The 20,774-nt window shown below is 38.7% G+C and overlaps 1 protein-coding gene and 1 non-coding gene across 5 annotated transcripts; one reads left to right on the top strand and one right to left on the bottom strand.

Annotated features, from left to right (window-relative positions):
• Position 1: 1 nt before the first annotated feature.
• On the top strand, positions 2–20,734 carry PRR11 (proline rich 11). 4 transcript variants are annotated; one of them, XM_045582478.1, is made up of 10 exons: positions 137–275; positions 4,604–4,736; positions 6,120–6,270; positions 6,482–6,604; positions 8,693–8,947; positions 9,909–10,007; positions 10,372–10,484; positions 11,634–11,693; positions 11,782–11,878; positions 20,708–20,734. In XM_045582478.1, the coding sequence occupies exons 2-10, from the start codon at positions 4,609–4,611 to the stop codon at positions 20,711–20,713; spliced, it is 1,032 nt and encodes a 343-aa protein (XP_045438434.1). In that variant the 5' UTR covers positions 137–275; positions 4,604–4,608; the 3' UTR covers positions 20,714–20,734. The 4 variants fall into 4 exon arrangements, with proteins under 4 accessions (XP_036296088.1, XP_045438434.1, XP_036296090.1 ...); XM_036440197.2 differs by lacking the exon at positions 20,708–20,734 and adding an exon at positions 14,087–14,599; XM_045582477.1 differs by lacking the exons at positions 137–275; positions 20,708–20,734 and adding exons at positions 1,764–1,934; positions 14,087–14,599.
• Positions 17,813–17,916, bottom strand: LOC118720378. The gene has a single exon (XR_004988427.1). It is a non-coding gene; the product is annotated as a U6 spliceosomal RNA (small nuclear RNA).
• Positions 20,735–20,774: the final 40 nt, after the last annotated feature.

The raw sequence follows: 20,774 nt of genomic DNA, 5'->3' as shown, positions 1-20,774 counted from the left end.
CACACCCCCTTGCCTCTCCGGCGGCTCTTCCCCTTCACGCCCGCCTTCTCCTTATTCATACCAGAAGCGCCTCGGCTCTGATTGGCCGGCGCGTGCCGTGGTCTCGGCCAATCACAAGCCAGGCTGTGCCCTTGACGTTAACGGCAGAGCTATTCGCGGGGAGACCAGGACTGCGATTGGTCCCTACACCGTGAAGGTTTTAATTTTGAATTTTTCTTCATGGCGAGGGCGAGGCCACTGCCCGGACTTCATCGAATCCCCCGGCTCTCAGACGAGTAAGTGCAGGGATATCTTTCTTTGTTACCCGGGCTCGTGTCTTCCATGGCGGGGCCTGCTTCTGCTCGTGTTCTTAGTGGTTTACGGAGGTGGGGACTCTTTGGCTGGATTCGGAGGGGAGGCGGAAAGGGGCAGAGGAGGTTGAGGCGGGTAAGAAGGGGTCCCGCTGATGCCACCCTAGTCATATTTCTATATAATGAACACTCTGAAAATTGTCTTGGAGGAAAGTATTTGCCTTTCTTTTGCACAGTTCTTCGCATCTTTGCAACTCAAAGTGTGGACCACGGACCTCTGGCATCTGCATCGCTTGGGAGCTTGTGCACAATGCAGATTATTGGACTCCACCCAAATTTAGGGAATCAATATGCATTTTAACGACATTCCTCACACACACCACACACACACACACACACAGTGATTCTCATGCACATTAAAGTTCGAGAATGTTAATTTCTGGACTGGGAGTATTACTATAATCCTTCATATAGTCGTATTATCATCCCACATTCAATGAGAATGTCCATTTTAGAAGTATGTACCGTACACTGTCTATGTTCCTAATATTGTGCTGGACTAGGGTTTAAGGAGCTGCAATTTCTAAAGAGAAGGAAAAAAAAAAAAAGAGCCAAGAACTTAAAAAGCAATGCTTTACAGCATAAAATATAAAATTAAATATATGAAAGTACCAGAGATAGCCCTGAGGATGTTCAAGAGGAATCAATTGAACTGGTTGGTAGTGGAAATTGATTAGTGGACTGAAAGCTGTTTTCGGGAAAATGTAAAAAACCTCCATAAAAATGTGTTTTAGGAATATATATGACATAAAATACATTATTTTAAAATACACCTATTCAGAAAGATAACCAACAGATAATTGGTGAATCTAAGTGAAAGGTATGAGTGTTTAGTGCTCTATTTTTAAATTTTTCTCAAGATTTGAAATTTTTCAAAATAAAAAGAATAGACAAAAATAGGTTATAGCAAAAAAACAAAAATAGAGGAAAGCCCAGGGGAAAGAGGGTGAAAGCAACTGAAGTTAGAGGACAGAAAGGGAAGCGATGATAAGGAGAAGGGACGGAATAAGTTAGAGGAATATTTATGACTTATATATGAATGTATATATGTGTGTCTTATATATAACATTAGAGGCCCGGTGCACCAATTCATGCACGGGTGGAGTCCCTCCATGTGGCCTGCAGGGACTGGGCTGAAACTGGCAGTCCAATGCTGCCTGCTGCTCCTGCCTGTCACTCCTACTCAATCCTGCCCCTCTGTGCTTTGCGTCCAGTCAGTCCTGATGGTGAGCCCTGTGTCTGGCGCCTGTCCCAAGGGATGTGGGAGAGGGACTGGGACATGATCAGCCCTCCAGGTGGTCAGTGAAACACCCTTGCTGGCCTGGGATCCGCATCTGCCCCGCTGTTTGCACCGGTTGTCAGAAGCCACCTGGTGGTCACTTTTATAATATTTCTTCCTTGCTGAGCATTTAGGGATGGGAAGTGAAGGGTGCCCGAAGCCAACTTACAGGAGGCTGGCGGTGCTGGCAAGATTGTGTCAGCGGTGCCGGTCCATTGGTGCCTGGCCCATTCTCCGGTGATTGGACCTGCAGGACCACTGAGGGAGTGAGTGGCTGCCCCCAGGCTGGTGGGCCGCCTGGACAGGTCAGTCAGCTGAGTAGTGCTCTCGTTGTGGGAGTGCACTGACCACCAGGGGGAAGTTCCTGCATTGAGCATCTGCTCTCTGGTGGTCAGGGCTTGTCATAGCAACTGGTTGACCAGTTGTTCGGTCACTTAGGCTTTTATATATAGACTAGAGTCCCGGTGCATGAAATTCCTGCACTGGGGAGGGGGGTTTTCTCAGCCCGGCCTGTGCCCTCTCGCAGTCTGGGATACCTTGCTGCTCCTTACTGCTCAGCTTGATGCTCCTTAGCACTGCCTCAGAGGTGGGAGAGGCCCCCCCATTGCCACTGCACTCGCCAGCTGTGTGTCCAGCTTCTGGCTGAGTGGCACTCCCCCTGTGGGAGTGCAGTGACCACCAGGAGGCAGCTCCTGCATTGAACATCTGCCCCCTGGTGGTCAGTGCACATATTAGTGACCGGTCATTCTGGTCATTCCGCCAAAACAGTCGCTTAGGATTTTAGTATATAGATACTTCATATTTTCTATTCTACAATTGTATTTTTTTCACTTATTTTTTTTTTTAATTTATGTTGTGGTATAGGTTCTTTGTAATTTGCCTTAAAATCTTCTCAAAACAAGGCACATAAAAAGGAAAGAAGAATACTTTTCAATTTAAAAAAATAATAGGAAAAGTACTTTGTGTAATCATGGAAGAATGAGCTTTAGTAATTGGAATCCCACCTAACCCAGCAAAAAAAAAAAAAAAAAAATTGTATGTTTTTATTACTCTTTTGGAAAGCGGACATTTACGGTATATGTGTTTTTAATCCCAAGGAAAATTGCTATATATTCTTTTAATAGGAAAGTTATCCTCTACAAAGTAGAAAGGATATGCTTATTGATGAGAGAGAGAGAGAAAGAGGGAAACATTGATGTGAGAGAAAAACATTGATAGGTTGCCTTCCATATATGCCTGACTGGGGATAAAGCCCTAAACCTTTTGGTGTACGGATGACACTTCAACCAACTGAGCCACACAGGCCAAGGCTGTAGTATTTTTAATAAAGCAATGAAAATAAAACAAGCCTTAGCTTGCTGAGTCCTTTTTCCTGTTTGAGGTGGAAATTAATTATCTTTAATTTTTGGGAGAGCTGAGATTATTTTTGAATAGAATATTAATCTAAGAATTATCTTGGATTGCACCTTTCTACATTGACAGATTTGACATAGTCTCTGAGTTGTCCGCATGTGTTAATTGTCTGCATGTATTTAATTAGAAGACTATTAGAGTGAGAATGACCCAGAACCCAGGACACTCTCTCTCTCTCTTTCAATCTCTCTCTCTCTCTCTCTCTCTCTCACACACACACACACACACCGAGCCAGAGGAGAAAACATGAATTAGTTCCTACACTTTTTTTAAATTGAAAAATAATCTCCACAATGGCTTTTGTAGGATTCATAAGCAATGTGAATGCATGGGTACTGGAACAACCACCAGGAAAGAGCTAAAAAGAGATGGCCCAGTTTCAGAATGGTGGTATTTTATTTTTCAAGTTAATAATATATTCCAAAGGTCAACTGTCAACCACTAACACAAAGCTAGAACAAACGAAAAATGGCAATTCTCTGAATTACCTATAATCCTGACTCCCATTGCCAAAGGCAACACTGTCCAGTCTTGTAATTTTTTCTGACATTTACCTCCATCTAAATGACATACTTATAATACTGTTTCTCCCTCTCTCTCTCTCTCTTTCTTTCTCTCTCTCTCTTTTTCAATTTTAGACATTATATACATTTAGACAACTAATAATTTTTACTTTTCTTTCTTTCCAATATACCTACATCATCATTTCTGGTTGAATAAACATTCAGTTTTTACACTATTAAATATTTAACAGTGGAACACATAGTATCACTATGATTACTTGTACAAGTTTCTCCCTAATCATTTTTATATGCTTATATTTTTTAGCCCTTAGTAGTAATCTGGCCCCAACTTTACAAAAGTACAGTCAAAAGTAAATGGTTAATTTTCTTTCTTCTGTTACCAACTTTGCCCATTACAGTGAATGTTCAGTAAATGTTACTGGCAAAGAAAGTTAATTCTTTTGAGTGACATACCATAATCCAACGACAGCTGTTTTCTCTGTTATAAAGAAAGGGAAAATCACTTTATTTAATGAAGAAAAGCAAGACAAGCAAAACAAAATTAGTAATGTAATGCCAAAGCCAAGGTCTCTAGAGATAGTTTAAATATGGATTTAAATTTTTCTCTACGTTAGAGGACTTCTGGGCTGCTTGTAGTGACCTATTTTCTAACCAAGGTGGTGGTTACAGAGTATGTTTAAGTTTAATTCATTGAATAATACACTTAAGATATGTGCATTTTTTTATATGTACTTAGTATTCTTCAAGAACAAAAATATTTTTATATTAATCTTCATCTGAGGGTATTTTTTTCTATTGATTTTTAGAGACAGTGGAGGGGAGGGAGAGCGACAGAGAGAAACATAGATGTGAGAGAGACGTCAATTGGTTGCCTCCCCCATGCACTTTGATCAGGGCCAGAGATTTATTCTGCAACCGAGGTACATGCCTTTGGCTGGACTCAAACACTTCAGTCTGCAGGACGACACTCTCTCCACTAAGCCAAACCAGCTAGGGCTTTAAGAAAAAATTTTAAAAAATATTTTTTATCTCTACAGAAATCATGCTCAAGTTCAAGCAACAAAGAAGGAAGCGAAAAATAAAACCAAAAAGATTATTTAAAAAGAAAGAATTCTCTCACTTTCAGTCCAAGCAAGTTACCCCTCCCCCTTCATCACCCTCAACAGAAAGGTAAAACATAATGTGGAACGGATGAAAAAATTAAAAATCCCATCAGTTTAGGATAAAATTACTATAATAGATTTAGCAAATGAAGATACAGAATGCCCAGTTAAATTTGAATTTCAGATAAACAATGTGTTTTTTTATTGTCCCAAGCAACATTTCTAATATACTTATTCAGAAATTGAATTTTAACTGAGCATCCTTGAATTTTGTGTGTTAACTATAGTCTACGAGTTCAAATGAAGTAATGATCACAAGGAATTGTGTTGGAGGTACACCATAACTATTTTCTCTTTTTCTTACTCAATTTACTTGCATAAATATGATAATCAAGTGAGGAAAGAGAGGTATAACATTGGAATTTAAATCTAAGTTTTGGTAAAGTTAGGTCTGTTATTCCCTGGGACTCAAGGCTTAAATATGTTATTGAAAGAGACTTTAAGTTCTAGGAACCCAAGGGCACTGTGTCACAATAACAACTTATACATTTTGTTGTTACAGCTCTCTTTACAGAAAAAATTTTAAAACAAACAGGCCCTCAAAAAGCAGTTACCATTATATCATCTTCTTTTCCATTTCTCCCCAGTATTCACAAAGCCTCTAACTGGTCTTTCTGCTTCTGCCTTTTCATCCTCTGTAATAAGTCTGTCAAAATCGTGTCCTGTTGCTTCTCTACTTAAAGCTTTTAATATTTTTCTCTCTCGGAGAAAAAATTAAAGTCCATAGTATGACCTCAAGGCCTTTATGATCTGACTGACATTATTTCGTAATCGTTCTCTCTTCTCTTTCTCCACCCAAGTCATCCTGGCCTCAATAGACTTCCACCTCAGGGCCTTTGCACTTGCCCCTGCCTGAATGCTCTTCTTCTAGATATTTGAATTGCCAGCTTCTGTATTTCCTTTAGGGTTCTCTACCCCCCTCACATCCCCGCCTACCGCTCCCCCCCCCAAAAAAAAGGTCTTTTCAGCAAGACTTTTTCTGGCTACCCTATCGAAAATTTCATCTCCAGCCAACATTTCACATCCCCCCCTTCTCACTTTATCCTCTTAGTATTTATACACTAACAACTCACATATGTTATTTATTTACCTATTTTTATCTTTCTTCCATTAAACTTTAAACTCCATGAGGGTAGGGTTTTTGCCTATTTTGATTTATTACTAAATCCCTGATTCTTATTTATTATTTAATTTATTTTATTCATTATTTATTTACTCAACAAATATTTGTTGCATAAGTGAATCCCAGAATTCTAGAATTTACTGAAAAATTTGACTTTAGATAGTGTCTGTTCCTGACTTACACTATAAAACTAGCTTGTTGTTTAATTAGAGGCTATTATTCCAACTCAGGAGGTTTTGCTTTATTTGGTTTTGTTTTTTCCCACAGAGTGGTGATTTCTTCAGCAAACACACCTCTTAGCAGAAGCTGGCTAAAACCATCCTGGAATTTCAAATTTCCCAATATCAAAGATGCAGTGAAACTTTGGACAAGTAGAGGATGGTTTATATACCACTGGTGCCAGAACTGCATAGTCCAGGTATGGGTGTGATATACCTGTTTTCAGCACTACACATCTGCTATGTGTGTGCACTCAGGTCAGCACAGCATTCAGGCTAAGCTCAGATAAGATGAAATTATGGGATCATATCTGTCTTTGTTTCTGTAAAACAAGACCATTTTCTTGTCCTCTTTTCTTATCCTTATCTTATTGCTCATCAGAGTCGGGATTGTGTATTTTTTAATTTTAGAGTTTAGAAGTATTGAAAAACATCATCTTTCCTTCCCGTTTCTGCCACCAAGAACTTCATAGTTTAAAACAACAGTTTTGTGTTTTGGAAAGTGAACTATGCAAGCTCAAAGAAGCCCTGAAGGTTAGTATCCTATATAATAAAAGGCTAATATGCAAACTGTCATAACGAAGGAGCAATCCAGTCAGCGGGGGGGCGGAGCCATCAAGTGGGCAGCACCAGGCCAGCCAAAGCCGGTGCCAGCAGGCAAAGGGAGTGGGCAGTGATCAGGGGTCGATGGCAGAGGGGCAATAGGGGAGCAGGGCCAGCCACTCGCTGGCTGGTGCATCTCCCAATTAGCCTGCTGGTCACCTCCTACAGAGGAGCAGGCCTAAGCTGTCAGTGGGACATCCCCTGAGGGCTCTCAGACTGTAAAAGGGTGCAGGCCAGGCTGAGAGACTACCCTGAGTGCATGAATTTTCTTGCACCAGCCTTTAGTTATCAAATAAAAAACAAATCTGGGGCCCTATCTGGTTTGGCTCAGTGGATAGAGCATCAGCCTGTGATTAAAGGGTCCCAGGATTGATTGCAGTCAAGGGCACAGGCCCAGGTTGCAAGCTCATCCCCAATAAGGGGTGTGCAAGAGGCAGGTGATTAGTGGTTCTCTACCATCATTCATGTTTCTATCTGTCTCTCCCTCTCCCTTCCTCTGTGAAATCAATAAAAAACAAAACAAAAAAAAACCCCACACATTTTTAAAAATTCACACAAATTTGGGATTAGGTAAGGAGGGAAGGGGTTGTCTCCCATAAGAATCTCAATGGGCTTTTATTAGGAAAGGAATGACTGCTCTGCTCCCTATTGCAGGGATGCTGGCCCCTTTAGGTTACTTTCCCCAAGCTCTGTGTCACCTGGTTCCTGGTTGTGCTGGACTAATAGTAGGCACAATGGGAGACTAGAGTGAAGGAGAAGATAGGGTTTTTTCCCCTATCATTGTCAGTGTTGGGCCATTTCTCCACAATAGCTGTAGTTGTTTCTCAAATTCCAGCTCCCACAAGGTAAGCCTACCACATTTCTTGATTCTCTGGGTTAACCAAGCTCCAGAGATCTGCTGCTTCTGCTCTTTCCTTTGTCCCTCCATTCGCAGGATATTCATAGCTTGCTGCTGTTGAAAAGTTCTGGGCTGCCTCACTGTCCCCTGAGTGCTTCTCATCTCTTCCAGCAACAGGGGGACCAACTGCCTACATTACATTCCCCACCTCTGAAATACTCAGGGTGTTTTTATTTCCTTGACTAATAAAGGCAGAAAAACAAACAAACAAACAAACAAACAAACCCCAAAACTGTAAACATCCACCCCCTCCAATCTCCTGAGCAAGAACTCTATTCTCAATGTCCAAAACTCAAAGAACAAACATTGCACTCACTGGTTTAGAGAGAAACCTCTGAGGTTTTATTCCTTCTCCCAGAATTTGTACCTCAAGATGAACTAGCCAGATGAGGGAAGACAAATCACCTCACTCCTCTCGGCCTCAGTTTCATCATCTCCAAAGTGGGGATGATGCCTTCTTTAGTGGGCTGAGTGACAGCCCCCCAAAAGATATGTCTAAATCCTAATCCCTACAGATATTTCCTTATAAATATCCCTATAAATATTACCTATAAAGTTTAGCTTATTTGGGAAAAGGTGTCTTTGCAGATAAAATTAAGGATTTTGAGATATGGAGATCCTGTGTTACCTGGGTAGACTACATTCAATGGAACTTCATAGTCAAAAACAAAGGTTTTGCATTTCGACAAGTGAATTGTCACTTAATAAAGAATGATCTGTTTTCAGTACTCAAAGATACTAAGGCTATTCATGAAATGGTACAACTTTGATAATTAGAGATGAGCTAGTTCTTGAAATTATGCATAAAGATATAATGCCTGGCATATCGCATACATAAAACAAATGTCTGAATTAAATTTAAATATATCATTGAAGATTGCTCCTGTTAACGTACTATTATTTATAATTCTAATCTTTTTTCTAGGCATATAATCTACTAAGATACATAATAGATTTAACTGAATAACTGAATGAATGAATGAATGAATGAACATGTGATAAATGAGAAAACATGATGTACTGAGAAAGTATTCTATATAGTACTTTTTACGTGAATGATTTTCGCTGTAAGAACCAAATTAATCTATTATTTCTTTGCCAAATATAATGTCCTCTTTCAGACTGTAACAGAAAATTCTTCCTGTCCAAGTTGTGGTCATCCCTGTTACATGAATGGTAAACTTCCAACAGTGCCAGCCTGTGCTCTAACCACCCCTGGAGTATCCGGAGCTGTACTTCCTGCCACACCAGCAGGCCATCTTCCTCCTGCACCCCCACCTCCACCCCCTCCACCTCCACCTCCACCTCTGCCTCCCCCTCCACCACCCACAATACCTTTGCTGCTCAGAAAATCCAATCTCACCAAAGCACTTCAGGTAAAAGCAATCTACTAACAGTGTGTTTTGATCAGTATGTAATGGAGGAGTAAAGACAGGTGTCATTTTAAGGCTGGGCTAAGGATTTTGACAGGAAAGCCATATTCTGATTCCATATTTAATTATGTCAATTATTGTGTTTATAAAAAATCTGTCCCCTGGGAACTCACAAAAGCTAGATATAGAAATAAAAGTTATTTTGTTTAAGGATAAGTGAATATAATTTAGTGGAGTAGATTTCTGTTGGTTTCTCAGCATATATTTTATTTTGTTCTCCAACTAAACCAGTAAGTTTCCCTTGAAAAATGTCAGCATATCTTTTTACCAAGAGGAAAACCTCCATGAGAAACCAAATTAAGAACAGAAAATAGCTTAGTGAGAAACTCTGAATAAAAAGAGTTGGTGGATCCATTAGGCTAGAGAACCAGTCTCCATTATGTTTATTCTCCTGTCAAGGGGACTGGAATATTTGTAAATCACTAAGATAGCCATGATCCTGTTTTAAAATCTGCTGAATTTTCACTATGGATACATTTGGTTTATACTGGCTGAGTTAAATCCAGAGCCTACCAGCTATATTTGCCCTAATGTATATCTCTCTGATTGTACATTTTTGCTGTATGGGAACTGGACCATCTTTTTACGTAGTTGAGGTAAATGTCATTTTGACTTGAGGAGCTACTTTAACTCATGTCTTATTGTAATGACTACTGAGGAAGATGCATAATTTCAGGAACTAGCTCATCTCTAATTATCAAAGTTGTAACATTTCATGAATAGCCTTAGTATCTTTGGGTACTGAAAACAGGATCATTCTTTATTAAGTGACAAGAATCTGATAGGTTCCTAGGATAAATAAGAGATAACTTTTAACTCTAGGTCTTTAAAAACTATATTATGATTTGCATTTGACTAAATATCATGGTTCCAAATTGAATTCTAATTTTCCATGCATTTTAAGCCTGGACCATTGAAAAAAGATGGACCCATGCAGATAACAGTTAAAGATCTAATGAATGTGAAATTAAAGAAAACTCAGAGTTTTGATGAAAGGAAAAAGGTAAGATATCATTGATCATACATAGTCTTTAAGCTATTAGCCTGATTGTCCCTTTATGGAAAAAACATATAAGTCTTGCGTAGAAGCTATCCCAAGATAAGTATTTGATGTCTTATTTAAATAGTTGTGGCTCTCTGCAACAAAATACATAGATTCCAGAATTATTTAATTAGCAGTTTTATGTGCCAATCATTAGTTTGAAGAGGTAAAGACATACTTTGAAGCTTTAGAGTAAAAATTGAGTGGAGTAGTGGCTATATCTTATGCATAACCAGCACTCAAATATTCAACTTATATAGCATGTTTACATTTTAAATATTTTTAATGTGTTTTTTTTTATAATGGTCTCATTTTACTATTAAAGCTTGTTCCATCATCAGAGATACAGAATCCACTAGTTACTGTCTCTGACCTGCAGCGTCTTACCCTGAAGCCCAACTCCAAAGCGTTATCAACTCGAGTTACAAATGTCTTAATGTAAGAAATTGCACCATGTTATCCTCTACCACTTCTTAAAAGAATGTTTTTTGGGTTTTTTTTTGTTGCTTTTTTCTAACTTTAAAAATTATACATGTGCATTGTGGGGAAAAATTGTATCTACAAAAAAATTTAAAGAAGAAAACAAAAATCATTCAACTAAATATATCATTAAATATTCCTACTGTTAAAGTACTATTATTTATCATTCTAATCTTTTTCTAGGCATATAATCTGTTATTTATTATAAAATACTAGAGGCCCGGTGCACAAAAATTCATGCACTCGGGAGCAGGGGGAAGTGTTCCTCAGCTCTCTCATAGTCCTGGACCCCTCAGGGGATGTCCAGCTGATGGCTTAGGCCTGCTCCCCTAGGGGTATGGGTGTAAGCCACTAGTTGGACATTCTTAGTGATGCCACGGAAGTGGGAAAGCCTCCCTCCATCACTTCCCCCTGTGGAAGCATCTGTCCCCTGGTGGTCAGTGTGCATCATAGCGACCGGTCATTCTGGTCATTCCATCATTAGGGTCAATTTGCATATTATTATATAGGATACTATTGATTTGATAACAAATTTTAGGGGAAAAAATTACTATCTAGAATTTTAGTAACTTGTATACCTCAATAAAATAAAGTTTAAAGCATTTCAATTTCAAAAATAATAAAATATGAAAACTAGTATGTCTTACAATCAAGGAAACAATGTATGTGTGCATACCTATGTATAATCATATTGTATATAAGTTATGACTTTTTCAATTCAGTGTGTCATAAGCTTCTCCCATCTTATTAAAAATTAAAGCATCATTTTGGCTTCTTAAATACATACTGTTTATTATATATAAATTTCATAGATAAAATCCTGTTTTGAGACATTTAGGTTGTTTATGATTTTATATTTCAATGAACATCCTTATCCATCATCTGTGTGCATAGCTAAGTTTTCCCTAAGATGGATTTGTATATATGTAATTACTAAGTCAAGAAGTATTGCTCTGAAGAATTATTATTTCATCTTAATCTGCTATCAATAATGCCTACTGCTATTTTTTACTATTTCTAGGATGTTATCTATAAAAATGACTGCTTTGCTTTTGGAAAAATGATAAAATCTAATAAGCTCTAATTTTGATGTCTTTATTTTATCAGTAATCCTGGTAAAAGTCAGATAGACCTGCGGAAACTACTTAGAAAAGTCGATGTAGAGAGGTAATACACTGTCTTATCTTTATGTTTTCCAAATCTACATGATAATTGGCATAAAATACAGTTTCTAATAGTTTTATTACCTTTGCAGGAGCCCAGGTGGGACCCCTCTTACCAATAAAGAAAATATGGAAACAGGAACTGGACTGACCCCAGTAATGACACGAGCCTTAAGGAGAAAGTTTCAGGTAAGCCTTTAGAAAAAAAAAAGTTTTTTGGTTCCTTTTCTTCAAAATCATTTGTTTAGAATCTTAATCTAATGCAGTTTTCTTAATAATAATCTTTAAATGATACTTTATGCTTTACAAAGCACTCACATATTTAGGCTTCATAAAATTCTATGAGATAGTAAAGATTATCATCTTCACTTCACCAATGACTGTCTGGTTTTTTAAATTTTTTTATTAAGTATTTATTAAACACTTCTCATATGCCAGGCACTGTGCTGGAGTACCAGGGGTATAGTGATAAGCAAAACAGACACAGATCTACAGCTTTGGAACTTTCAGTCTAGTGGGGAAAATAGATGTTGATAAAATAATCACATATATGGATAACTGTGCACTAAAATAAGTGCTGTGAAGGAAAGGAATAGGGTTCTATAGAACCCATGATTTCAGAAGGATTCTCTTAGAAAGTGATGAGGTGAGACTGGAAGGATGAATGGACATTTGCTAGGTATGTAGTATGGGGGTGGGCCTCCCATGGATGTCATGGAAGAAAAAGTTCCAAACAAAAAGAACAACATGAGAGAAGGTCTCGCAGTGCGAGGAATCATAGTCTATCAGAGGAACTGAAAAGTGGCCAGAATGGCTGCAGAGAGAGCAAGCTTACAGTGGTGACAGACAGGGATGGAAATGTCGCTAGGAGTCAGCTCATGCAGAGTCGATAGGAAAGGTCTTGGCAGCTGTTTTCTTTGTCATCTTCCTGTATGCCCACTCACCAAAATCCCGTACATCAGTTCACCCGGTGTGATTTTTTTCCAAACCATGTTTGTCCCTATCTTCTCCCTGATCAGATCTGTATGGAACAGCCATCCTTCTGCCACCCCCGCTAGAGTGCGGGGACACAGGGCTGCTGGCCTCGTTGGCTATGAAGCTTACATTACTGTGTCCCTCTGGCAGCAAAGCTACACCATAGACTTCACTGCTGGCCACTCCTCCCCAACACTCTCCTCATTGAGAAACTGCCTTTTGCAGGACAGCTTGATCCTCCTGGGACTGTATGGTCTTCTTTGGATGTGTGGCCAGATTTCTCTTTCCTCCTTTTGGAGCATCCACTAGGGCTCTGCCTCTGGATTACCTTCCTTGGTGATAACACAGATTGTGATATCAGTGAGCCAGATATAACTGCCTACTTAAGATGCTAGAAATGATAGCAGAGGGCAGAGGCCTCACAGAAGGACTAAGCCTCTTCCTTTCCTTCTTCAGTTCTAGGATCCGTTTTGTCCCAGTGGACTGGGTAATGTAGAAACAAGAAAAAATATAATAAATGATATATCCACATATTTAGCAACAACATAAAAAATCACAGATAGGCCCTATGCCCTATATTGTGCTCCTCAAAAGTCACTTGGTAGGAGAATGTCTAGCAATGTTGTTGAGGATAGAACGACTTTTCCCACCCAGCCCTTACGCTTCCTTCCTTTAACTTTAAAGCAACTGCATTCGTTAGGTCTTGCATGTGGTTGCAGGTAACAGAAATCTGACTATACAGTGTCATAACCAAGGGCTTTTTTTTCTTACCTACGTATTCCCTTGAGAAGCAGGCAGTCAGTAACTGGTACAGCAGCTTCACCATGTCATCATTGCTTTTCCATCCTTAAGGTGGGGCTTTGATTAAGGTGCAGAATGACTGTACTTCCTAAAGACTCATATCTACGTTCTAAACAAGATAAGATGTGCAAAGGACAAGAGGGTGTGCTAGCTAAGATATCCCTAATCTCTTTTAACAGTTGCTATCCTGGACCTTCTAATTATATCAGAGAAGCTGGGAAAATTGGATTTTATTTTATTTTATTTTATTATTATTTTTTAAAATATATTTTATTGATTTTGTACAGAGAGGAAGGGAGAGAGATAGAGAGTTAGAAACATCGATGAGAGAGAGTCATCGATCAGCTGCCTCTTGCACATCCCCTACTGGGGATATGCCCGCAACCAAGGTACATGCCCTCGACCGGAATTGAACCTGGAACTCTTCAGTCTCCAAGTCCATGCTCTATCCATTGAGCCAAACTGGTCTCGGCGGAAAATTGGATTTTAGAATCTGGATGCATTGCTTCCTTGCACAAAATCTGGGTTCTGTTAGTAAGGAAGAAGGAGAATTGTGTTAGCTAAAGGAGCATAATTCACATTATAATTGAGACTTTACTTTTTTTTTTTTTTTTTTCATAGCTGGCTCACCCTAGAAGCCCAACTCAAACTCTGCCACTTTCTACAAGCAACTTTGATGAACAAAACTGATGCCAACTCTGCCTGACTCCATGTATTCATCCATAAAATATCCATAAAATCAACCCACTCCGTTTTTAAAAATGTAGTATGTATAAATAAGTATTCTAATTTATAATTCCATTTAAAGAATTACAGTATTATGGAGCCCATATTTACTGTAGTATACTAGTGAAGTGGGTATTTGGATATTTTATAGTTTGCATGGTAATAAGAAAACAGAATGGAAAATACAATCTCCAAAGTGATGTTAATCCTGGAATTACCCAATTTAGGTTGGAGAAGTTTTTCAAATTTAACTAGATAACTAATTTGTACTCTGTAGGTACACTTAATGACCTTAAGACAATAATCTATCAATACTTCCCATTCATCTTGGGTATTTTCAGGTTATTGAAAAGTATTTCAGCTTTTAAAGCACATGCATTCACTAAGTGCTGCACACTTGATCAATAAGAAAGACCCTCTAGATTTTATTTATGTTCATTATAAACAGTTAAGAGGTAAGAGCATCCAAGATCCAAACCCACCTATTTTCCAAAAGGTTTGGAAGCAAAAGGTCCAATGTGATCTTAAAAATTAGAATGTATCATTTCTAGCATCTTAGGTAGGGAGTTATATCTGGCTCACTGAAGTCTGAGATATTCATTATTTTGATGTCTGCTGTCCACATTCATACAGCTAAATATAAATTTCATGAAGACTTCAGGCTGAACCTTGTATTGTCCACAGTGCCCTAAGAAGGATTCTTTGAGGTCCATAGCACATTCACATAAGACCTGATATCTTGTCCTCAATAGCCTGTTGATTCAGTATAAATAATAATGTACACCTAACTGGATTAGTGTGAGTGTGAGGGAACATGCAGGACTATCTTTGATGCTGTAACCTCCCCCTGCAGTTCCACACAGGAGGAGAGAGTTCTTCATGGATAGGGACCCAGGGGTTTTAGCTACATAGATGATATCCTTGAAATATCCCCTGGTTAGCATAGGCTTAAAAGATATTTTAGCATTTTCCAGAAATGCTTGTATTTCCATAGGTAAATATTGCTGTGAAGTGCCAAATAGTGTTATAAAAGTCACCAGACTGGAAAGCAGACCTGGGGATACTGTTTTGTTTTTTATGACCTCCACATTTATGTTTACAGCACATTTATAGATAAAAATTCAACAGATATTTAGTTAAGAAACATAGGTGCTTCCAGTAAATTTTTTTAACCTGCTAGCTACATTTATATTATCTATATTAATAAAAGGTTAATATGCTAATTAGACCAGGTTAAATGTCTTTCTTCCAGTCATCTTGACTTACTTCCAGACAAAGCCATGGTGGTGGGGGCCGAGGCAGAGGCAGTTAGGGGTGAGATCAGGCTGGCACAGGAGAGCAGTTAGGGGCGAGATCAGGCAAGCAGGGTGTTAGGGGCAAGATCAGGCGAGAAGGTTAAGGGTGATGAGGCCAGCAGGGGAGGGCAGTTGGGGGCATTAGCCAGGCAGGTAGATGAGTGGTTAGGAGCCAGTGGAGAGGGTGCAGGCCGGGCTAGTGTGTGAATAAAGGAAATGATCACTGAGAATAAAGTAGTTGAGCATTTGTACAAAATATTTTATTAGGCACTCATAATGTTTCTAATATTAATAAACCACTGTGTACTATATCAATTTTAAATTATATAATCATTCTTGTGGTATAAAGGTTTATAAAAACGTGTTATAGAAATTCTATAAATATTTGTAAAGCTGCTATTGCCATTGTACTAGTATTAAAATGGATTCTATCTTGCATCATGTATCATTTTTATGGCAGATTTTATATTGTACCCATTTGAAAATCCTGTAAATGTTATGGCTACATTAAACTGTTGCTCATCGGATCAGAATAAACAAAAGCCAGACTTGGACCTAAAAAGATTTCAGATGTTCTGATTACTGACTATGGGCTTTTTATTTTTATTTTTATTTATTTTTTTTTTTTATTTATTTTTTTATTTTTTAAAATCTTTTTTTTTTTTTTTTTTTTTAAATCAATCTTTATTGTTCATATTATTACACAGGTTCCTCGTTTCTTCCCCCCTCCACCAGGTTCCCACCCCACCCTCTGCCCCCTCATCCTCATCCATTGGTGCACAGTTTATGTTCAGTCTCTTCCTCCCTCCCTTTCCCCGATAGTAAATCCCTTTTCAGATAGCAAATCTGTTACTTAGCATTTTCTCATATCAATAATACCTCCACATGCCAAATGATACACTTCACACAAAAGACATTTCCTAATAGGACAACCAGCCTCATCCAGGCCCCACCCAAGGCACTCACAGATCAACACCCCAGGACTATACTAACTCAACACATCCAGATCTAAGCCTTCATCACTTGATTCAGCAGACTCTCAAGTTCCCGCAAAAGTTTCCAGCCATGTCTGAGAGGCAGCCGTGGGGCAGGGGCAGGTGAGGAGCGAGCTGTTTTGGGCCAGGCTGCTCCGGGCCTGGCCTCTGTTGCTCTGGTTTGTTCCACAACCAGCTGCTCCGTCTGACTATGGGCTTTTTAAAAATAAATATTATATCTATCAATCTTTAAAAATGAATAGAAGTAAGGAAGATGCCCATAAACTAAATAAAACTTCTATAAATGACATATAAAATTAAAACTGGTATAATGCAGGAGGTATATCATCCAACAAATCATTCCCTATAAAGGGATAACAATTCAGGATGAAATATAAAGAACATTAAAATAATTAATTGTTATTGGAATTCATCAGTGAACAAAAAGATACAGATCCCTGTTTTCATAAAGTACTTTTTTGAAACTAAATAAGAGTATGAAACAAAAAGAGGAGTGTATGTACTTTGAAAAAGCACTTTAAGAGACTCTATTATGCTCTCCTTGTCCAGGTTCACTCAGGCCTAGAATTACAGTACTAGAAAGCATTACAGCAAAACTGTAATGAAAGCCAAAAATTAAAGCATAACTAAGAGGAATACATAAGACACATTGTTATATTTTATTACATAAATTCTTACTTATTTTTTCTTCTAATTGATTCACTTTTTCTCTGGATTCCTCCAGCAGCAATGTTAACTCTTTTATTTTATTTTCTTTCTCATTGTTTTGGATCAATAGCAGTGATACCTAAAATTGAATATTTAAATAACATAGATAAGAAAAATAAAATATAACACCTTAAAAAAACACAACTGTTGCTAATCACATGTTCCCTATGTTTATTTTGAGACTAAATGACAACCAGAGACTATAAACTACTACCATGATACATCTGGTTATGTTTTTAAATAAAGAGCAATAAAAGAGCCTTTAGTTTTTCTCTTTTTTAATGTTTTCACCAGAATCATAGCATATAAAGAAAGGTACATAAAACATTAAGTACATTAACAATTCATAAAGCAAACACTCATCTAATCAAGACATTATAAATGTCTTTAGAAGCCCTGTCATTCCCCTCCCATATTACAACCCTTTTCCTCTAAAACTAATTACTGATATGCTTGTTACCATAAATATTTCTTGTTTAGTCCTTTTAAGTATGCCTCCCTACATGCTATGGTTTATTTTGCTTGCTTCTGAACTCTTATGTAAATAAAATCATACATTATATATTCTTCTGTCTTCTTTCATTAATCCTCAATCAGAGGATTTTCCCCCATTGATTTATTATTTAAACATAGAATGTTTCACAAATTTGCATGTCATCCTTATGGAGGGGCCATGCTAATCTCTGTATCGTTCTAATTTTAGTATATGTGCTGCCAAAGCGAGCACTCCCCATTGATTTTTTTAGAGAGTGGAGGGGAGGGAAAGAAAGAGATAAACATTGATGTTAGAGAAACACATGGATTGCTTGCCTCATAGGAGTCAAAACCATGACCCCCCTCACTCTAACCATTGAGCACATCAGCCAATGTCTTCTTTCAATCTATTTATTTTTTTAAGATTCAACCAGTTTGCCCTAGCTGGTTTGGCTCAGTGGATAGAGCATTGGCCTGCGGACCGAAGGGTCCTGGGTTCAATTTTGGTCAAGGGCCTGTACCCAGCCCAGGCCTTGGTCAGGGCTTCTCCAGGAGGCAACCCATGGATCACATCGATATTTCTCTCTTTCCCTCCCTTTTGCACTCCAGAAATCAATGGAAAAATATTCTTGGGTGAAGATTAAAAGAAAAGGATTCAACCTTTTTTCGATGTGTGAATATGGTTATCCATTCTGTTGTTAATGAGTATCGGTGCTATTTCTAGTTTTTGGCTATTATAAAACTGCTAGGTTACAAAGTGCCTATTTTCTAGATACTGTCAAACTGCTTTCCAAGTGATTGTACCAATCTGTGGTCCCTTCACCAAAGTGTAACTAACAGTTGTTTCTCCTGTTTTCTTCAAGAGAGTCTTTTCTATTTGGTTTTCAACATTTTGCTTAATTGGAATATCTATACAATGTGTGAGGTTAAAATAACTATTTTTTCCTGTATTTATAAGTCAAAGCATTGTTAAAATAATTTGTCAGCAAAGTCACTTACTAAACATAGCAAATAATCTCCATGTTGAGGACCACAATGTAATTTATGTGGATGAACATGTAGATGTTTTCATTTTAGTTGGCTTTTCAAAGAAAAAATAGGATCTGAATATGTAGAAGGGAGGGAACAAGTAGAAAAAGAATTTAAAATAAAATTTAAAAACCCACCATTGCTCCTTCCTAAAATCTTGTAAGAGTTGGTTGAGAAGAATTACTGGAAGCCAAATATAGCTTAATATATTAAAAACACCAAACCATCCACCACAACTTAGAGTCTCACCCTTCCTTTGAGGATTAAATGAGGCAATACTTCCCCACCATTTTATTGAGATGCAACTAACATACAATATTATTAGTTTAAGGCATCCAACGTAATTATTTGATATATGTATATATTGCAAAATTATTTCCACAGTAAATCTAGTTAACATCATCACCTCATATAGTTACAATTTTTCTTTGCAATGAGAATTTTTAAGATGTATTCCCTTAGGAACTTCCTTTTTTTCTTTTCTCCCTTAGCAACTTTCACATATGCAGTACAATACTATCATCTATCCAGGGGTCCTCAAACTTTTTAAAGTGTGGGCCAGATCACGGTCCCTCAGAGAGCTGGAGGGCCGGACTATATGAACTACTAATTCCTACTGTAACACCTCGGCTGCGCTCATTGCCCAAAAAACCTGGCGGGCCGGATCAGACTCCTCTGAGGGCCGCATGTGGCCCACGGGCCGTAGTTTGAAGACGCCTGCTACTATGCTATAATTACATCCCCAGAATTTTTTTTTTTTAAAAAATATATTTTATTGATTTTGTACAGAGAGGAAGGGAGAGAGATAGTTAGAAACATCGATGAGAGAGAGTCATCGATCAGCTGCCTCTTGCACACCCCCTACTGGGGATGTGCCCACAACCAAGGTACATGCCCTTGACCGGAATTGAACCTGGGACCTTTCAGTCCCCAAGCCGACGCTCTATCCACTGAACCAAACCGATCTCGGCCATCCCCAGAACTTTTTAATCTTTTTTTTTTTTAAATATATATTTTATTGATTTTTTACAGAGAGGAAGGGAGAGAGATAGAGAGTTAGAAACACCGATGAGAGAGAGTCATCGATCAGCTGCCTCTTGCACACCCGCTACTGGGGATATGCCCGCAACCAAGGTACATGCCCTTGACCGGAATCGAACCTGGGACCTTTCAGTCCCCAAGCCGACACTCTATCCACTGAACCAAACCAATCTCGGCCATCCCCAGAACTTTTTAATCTTATAATGCTTAAGTATGTACTTTCTGATCACCTACACCCACCTCCTGCCCCTCCCCTCCCCCATCTGTTCTCTGTTCCTACTGTTAGGTGTTCTTCTTTTTCTTATTTAAATTCCATTTATTAGATTACATATAAATAATTCCTGTTAATCCTCACATGAGGATATTGTTTTTCCTCACTGATTTTTAGAGAACATGGAAGGGAGGGGGAGAGACAGAGAGAAACATCCATGTTAGAGACACATCTATTGGTTGCCTCCCCCACGCACTGCAGCCGGACAGGGGCTGGGGATGGAGCCTGCAACCGAGGTATGAGGTTCGTGCCCTTTGACCGGCATCGAACTGGGGACTGAAGTCTGTGGGCCGATGCTCTATCCACTGAGCCAAACTGGCTGGGCCATTGGCACTCTTCTTTTGCAGGTTTTTTTTTTTTTTTTTAATTAAAAAAATACATTTTATTGATTTTTTACAGAGAGGAAGGGAAAGGAATAGAGATCTAGAAACAATGATGACAGAAAAACATGGACCAGCTGCCTCCTGCACACCCCCCACCGGGGATGTGCCCACAACCAAGGTACATGCCCCTGACCTGAATCGAACCTGGGACCTTCCAGTCCGCAGGCCCACGCTCTATCCACTGAGCCAAACCGATTTCGGCCTTTTGCGCTGTTTTTATATATCTTGAAATGCAAACTAATTGCTTCTGATTGTGTTGATATGATATGTCGATTCCTACAGTATCGGGTTGAGGAAAATCTTAAATCTCTATCTTGCAGGACTAGGGAAAGCCTTGGAGGAAAACTCCGGGAGGAGGTGCGAGCGGCGGAACCTAAGGTGAGAGGG

This window comes from Pipistrellus kuhlii, unplaced genomic scaffold, assembly GCF_014108245.1.
Source record: "Pipistrellus kuhlii isolate mPipKuh1 unplaced genomic scaffold, mPipKuh1.p scaffold_m20_p_167, whole genome shotgun sequence".
Lineage (NCBI taxonomy): Eukaryota > Metazoa > Chordata > Mammalia > Chiroptera > Vespertilionidae > Pipistrellus > Pipistrellus kuhlii.
The sequence above is the reverse complement of the archived record's forward strand: the minus strand, read 5'-3'. Positions and strand labels throughout refer to the sequence as shown.